General features: G+C 36.1%; 2 protein-coding genes across 2 annotated transcripts; one reads left to right on the top strand and one right to left on the bottom strand.

Moving 5' to 3' along the window:
- Positions 1-21: 21 nt before the first annotated feature.
- On the top strand, positions 22-2,679 carry LOC119616853. Its single transcript, XM_037974532.1, has 2 exons — positions 22-883; positions 1,133-2,679. The coding sequence occupies exons 1-2, from the start codon at positions 129-131 to the stop codon at positions 1,908-1,910; spliced, it is 1,533 nt and encodes a 510-aa protein (XP_037830460.1). The 5' UTR covers positions 22-128; the 3' UTR covers positions 1,911-2,679.
- A 129-nt stretch (positions 2,680-2,808) lies between these two features.
- Positions 2,809-5,155, bottom strand: LOC108229786 (G2/M phase-specific E3 ubiquitin-protein ligase-like). Its single transcript, XM_017405456.3, has 4 exons — positions 5,054-5,155; positions 4,577-4,749; positions 3,973-4,187; positions 2,809-3,891 (listed from the first exon to the last, which is right to left on the bottom strand). Exons 2-4 carry the CDS (start codon positions 4,615-4,617, stop codon positions 3,635-3,637), a joined length of 513 nt encoding a protein of 170 aa, XP_017260945.1. The 5' UTR covers positions 4,618-4,749; positions 5,054-5,155; the 3' UTR covers positions 2,809-3,634.
- Positions 5,156-5,161: the final 6 nt, after the last annotated feature.

Raw genomic sequence — 5,161 nt, 5'->3', positions numbered from 1 at the left:
AAATAATCGATGCATTGCGTGACACAGGAAGTTCTTACTCAAACAGGAAGTAACTCTTAAATCAGGAAATGCATTAATAATTATTCCATGGTATATTTCAACAGAATATTTATTTGCATGACTCCATAATGAAACTATTCAAATTGATCCTGTTTTATCATCTGTTGTTTTTCTATAATTTGGGAGTGAAGAGCATTGAAAATGACATTAGAATGTTTTTCAGAAGTATACTGGGATGTTTGGAACAAATGCAACAAGATTCTGCAGGTTCCTTTGTTCATGAGAGGCTCCAAAGAGAACTTCGTGATCATGTAAATATTTTATCTGGATTTCTGTCACAATCAAGAATCATCCTGGATTCAAGGAACAGAGAAGTAGCCAATACACTACAGTCTTTGCATGCAAGTCTGCAGATTGTGCTGGCAGCAACTGAATCAAATCAAAGGAGTAGATCTGAAAACAGAGAAGTCTTTTTGCCCCCAAGAGTCATGACAGGACACCAAGGCCGGCCTCCTTACAACATTTCAGAGGAGCAAATATCTCATTTACTATCTCTTGGAATGAACTGGCAAAATATTGCAATATGCTTAGGGGTAAGCAGTCGAACCCTCTATAGGCACAGAGATCGGCTTGGAATTCAACCACTGGCTTATACAGCAATCTCTGATGTCCAACTTAATAGATTTGTTGCAGAAATTCTTCAATCAACCACCAACGCAGGTGAAACGTATGTACATGGGAGCTTAAGGTCACGTGGATTACGCATTCAAAGATGGCGTGTTAGACAAAGTCTGCTAGAAATTGATCCTGTTGGTCGATGCTTTAGAAGACGCCATGCAATACGCCGACGGATTTACCATGTTTCAACGTCCAATCAATTATGGTGAGAAATTTGTAAAACAATTTTTTTACTACAAAACAAGTCTTCTACAGTACTGCTGATTAATATTTTCAGTTGTTGTTTTTATTGAACAAATTTGTTGTACTTCACAAACTTAAATAACCTTATTTGTTAAAAATAAAACAATTCAAATATGACAAATAATTTTTATTTTGTTTTATTAAATGATTGTGACATGTTTGGCTTTAGGTTTTTCAATTATGAGTTACCTTGGTTTCATTTTTTTCTTAGGCACATAGATGGAAACCACAAACTTGTGAGATGGAGAATGGTGTTCCATGGATGTGTAGACGGATTCAGCCGGACCATCATCTATCTTGCTTGTCTAGACAACAACAGAGCATCAAGTGTTTTGTCACTATTTATTAGTGGCGTTCATAACTTTGGAATACCATCCAGAGTAAGATGTGACCATGGACTAGAAAACACTGGAGTTGCTCGTTTCATGCTTTACAGGAGAGGATTAAACAGAAATAGTGTCATTACTGGCCGGTCAGTGCATAATCAGAGAATAGAGAGATTGTGGGCAGAGTTAAATAGAGTTGTGTCATTTCATTATATTCATCTTTTTAACTTCATGGAGGAGCATGGTGTATTAGATTCACTTAATGAATTGCATTTGTTTTGTCTTCATTACATCTTTCTGCCACGGATTCAGAGAGCTGCAACTGAATTTCAGAATCAGTGGAATAACCATGGACTTTCAACACAAGGAGGGCAAACCCCTCTTCAACTTTGGCAAAGGGGCATAGTCAACAATGTAGGAATACACAATCCAAGTATGAATGGTATTTGTGACATAGACAGTCACCATGGCTTTGATGACCACACACCAATTTGTCAGTTACATAGTCGTAATAATGTTGTTGTTCCATCTATTAATATTACCATCAGTGATCGTATTATGGATTCTCTTCAACAAACCTTTGATCCATTTGAAGATGATGGAAACTATGGTATAGATTTGTTTTGCAATTTTGTATGTTTCCTTGAAAGAAGGCATTCCTAAGACCGTTTCCATAAAGGGGATAAAGAATCACTCTTATGCCAAATATGGACAAGCCTAGAATTGTTCTTACCCATGGCAGATGTAGTTTAAAAATGATCTTCACTGTAATGTTTTTGATAGGAAATAAGACATTTCTCAAAACAGAAAATGGTGTAAAAGTAGTATCAACAAAAAATGGCATTTTTCAAGCTTTTTGTTTCCCTCAGCTTTTTGCATGCTACAACTTATATGTTGATGATTTCTTAGTTTATAAACTTCAACTCTTTGAGGTTTGATGGCCCCCTTAGAACCTGTAGTCGTCAGCTCTCTCCACAGAATCTCTATCAGAACTGAGTCAGAAGTTTGGATGGGCCACTCCAAAAAGTTTTTAATAAACATGTTAAAATAAGACTACTTTTAACCTAAATCTGCCTGTGGTATGAATCTTTTTTGGCTTAACTGTATATGTCCAACAAAATGTGAGTAATTCTATCAATAGTAAATGTCCACAAAATTTAACATTTTGCAGTTTAACTTTCAAAGTTCCTCATGGGTGTTCTTGTGGTTCTAATTTGTGTTTATTATTCATGCAGTAATTTTTTTTTTTCATTTTGCATATTGACTGTTATAAAAACAATAATGCACATGAAACCAAATTTTATTGAAGATTTTGGTTCTGGCTAACTCAGTAAACTGCATGAACTATCACTTGGTGTTACAACTTGTTTTGTAAGCTCTGAGATCCTGTGGAAAAAGAATTGACCAGCGTTTTGTCCTCAGACTGTGAGAATGAATCAAAGTCAAAAAAAGGAAAAATAAATAAGTAAAGCAAAACATCTAAATTTCTAGGAAATTATGAAAATAAAAAATAAGTGCTATATGGAAAAGTTAACAAATGTTAGAAACTATTGACAACAGATACAATTTTACAGTGAATGTATTGCAAATGAAAAACAATGCTTTGAAAAACACCTGAATACGGTACTCCTCTCAATAGGAAAGGGTCAAGTCCAGTCCTCAATATCTACCATCTTGTAACTTTTCGATGCAACTGTTCTCCAACACACCTGAATCAAATGGCTCTTTTAGCCCTGCAGAGGCCTGGTAATTAGCCTATGTTTGGTTCAGAGGTGTAGAAAAAGGGATGCAGTAGCTCTCAAGGACTGACCTGGGGCATCCCTGTCCTGGTTAAACACTGTCAATCCTAACCAGCTCAGTGACAATAACACTCATACATTGAAACATTCACAAATTTAAAGAAAAGGGGAAAAAAGATTTTCAACTTTAAGAACAGTGCGTAACATTTAGTACCTCTTTAGTGTGCAAACTTAAGAGTTAAAACAACTGTGGTGGAGACCAGAATATAAATTTGACAATACCAAAGCTATGGGTGTTGCCCAATGTAAAGTCCATATGTTTCTGAAGGTCAAGTATGCACACAAGGTCCTGACCAGGTGCTAAATGGCAGTTGATACTTTAAACATAATTTGTTAACAATGTGTACAAGTATATTTTTAAATCACCAGTACAGTAACAGAAACAATAACATCCAAAGGAATCTAACAATAAAAATAAAATAGAACTCCTGCTCTTTTCAAAAAATGTGTTCATTGGTAAATAAAAGGGAAAAAAAATTTCAACTTTTTTTAGATCAGTGCAAAAACATTTAGCATTTTTACTTTCATTACTTCTTTAGTGTGCAAACTTAGTGAGACAACTGTGATGGAGACCAGAAAATTTTTTTATTAGGCAATACCAAAACCATGGGTGTTGCCCAATGCAAAGTCCATATGTTCCTGAAAGTCTTTGTAGGATGTATGCAGGGGTAATTTCAAGCAATTAATGCAAGTGTTTGCTTTGGGGAACTTAGACGGGGTTCCAGAACCAGCCTCATGGTGAAGAAATTCAACTGACGGCTGAGGAGAGAAGCCAATTGCTGGAACAGTACTGGCTCCAGTGGCAAAGGCCAAAATCATTCCCAGTTTCTTTGTGCCCTCTTGATCTAAAGAACATACAATAGATGATAAATCAAGTAAACAATATATCTCATTATAAGAAAGACTTAAACAATTTATCAATTTACCCTCAGCATCTGAAAGGTAGTCTCTCCAGAATGGGATTACAATTTCCTCAGCATTTCTTTTGTTGCTGCCAACCGGTGACAAGTGGATTGTGAAGAGAGTGTCAATCAGGTCAGCTGTCAGGATTGAAGGAGACCAGCACAGAAGTGGTCGAAAACTCTCTGGGTGAGCTTGAATTTTGTCTAGCACTCCAAGTGTCCTCAGTCCATCCCGAAACCTTAAACAAAAAGGAAGACAAACTAAAAGTATTCTTGAATCACTTTTTATTATAAGTTCCAGATGAAGCTAAATAACTGTTTGCTTTAACATCAAATGTAACAGGTTTACATATGATAGCTATAATTATGAACTTTTTTTTAATGCTTCATAATTATCATCCAGTGTCATCTTGTATTTATCACTTTTACTTAAATCACAGACACTTCTGCTGCAAACTTCAAAAAACCTTTATAGAAAAATACAATTTTCTATGTTTATTCTTCCATATTAAGTTCAGGGAAAACACAAAACCTCCATACCATTTGATGCATTCAACAGGTAATTTAGTCCAGTTTATATTTAGTGGTTGTTTTTTCAGAATTTAGCTACTTAGAAATCTCAACCTACCTCTCAAAAGGTCCACGTACTCTGTGTATCACTTGGAACATTAGAATGTCATCCACAAGCCGATCCTTGTCTTCCAGTCTCTTCAGCTGTCTCAGACAGCCAGCATTAGCCAAATACTCTTCAAGGGGCTCTGTTGTTGTTAGCAAATCTTCAAAAGATTGGCTCTCTGTGATCTTGAAATACATAAAAGAAAAACATAAATAATTGCCATAGTCGCTTGTGTAAGTCTAATGCCACTTCCACACTGGATTGGCTTTAACCGGTTCTGCCCCAGTCCGCCCTGACCAGAATTGTCTGTTTTAGTATTATTCAGGTCCACAATACTGAGGAACAGACTGCAATAGTGAAACTCCAAACAAGGGTGGAACCAAACCATACATTAACTGGTTAGAGTGAGACTTGACATTGGAAAACCAACTTTATGTGTCTAGTCTAAGTACTATAATACACAACAAAGAGAAAGGTTAAAAAAAACACCTTTTTAATTTTCTCACGGAGGTGTCTATCAGCAACATCTTCCAGGACAGGCTTAACAAATTCTGGGCCATCAACAAGGCAAGAGTAGAGGGTTGGGGAGAGAAAACC

Source organism: Kryptolebias marmoratus, unplaced genomic scaffold (assembly GCF_001649575.2).
Source record: "Kryptolebias marmoratus isolate JLee-2015 unplaced genomic scaffold, ASM164957v2 Scaffold289, whole genome shotgun sequence".
NCBI classification, from domain to species: domain Eukaryota; kingdom Metazoa; phylum Chordata; class Actinopteri; order Cyprinodontiformes; family Rivulidae; genus Kryptolebias; species Kryptolebias marmoratus.
Note: the sequence above shows the minus strand (reverse complement) of the source record. Positions and strands in the feature narration are given on the sequence as shown.

What these genes read in the sequence shown, in the direction of transcription:
- LOC108229786 (XM_017405456.3), bottom strand. Translation starts at nt 4,617, where the DNA reads ATGTTCCAAGTGATACACAGAGTACGTGGACCTTTTGAGAG. An exon ending in GTACGTGGACCTTTTGAGAG is followed by an intron (nt 4,188 to 4,576) that starts GTAGGTTGAGAT and finishes TTTTTGTTTAAG; the next exon opens with GTTTCGGGATGGACTGAGGA. An exon ending in CTACCTTTCAGATGCTGAGG is followed by an intron (nt 3,892 to 3,972) that starts GTAAATTGATAA and finishes TATGTTCTTTAG; the next exon opens with ATCAAGAGGGCACAAAGAAA.
- LOC119616853 (XM_037974532.1), top strand. Translation starts at nt 129, where the DNA reads ATGAAACTATTCAAATTGATCCTGTTTTATCATCTGTTGTTTTTCTAT. An exon ending in TCAACGTCCAATCAATTATG is followed by an intron (nt 884 to 1,132) that starts GTGAGAAATTTG and finishes TTTTTTTCTTAG; the next exon opens with GCACATAGATGGAAACCACA.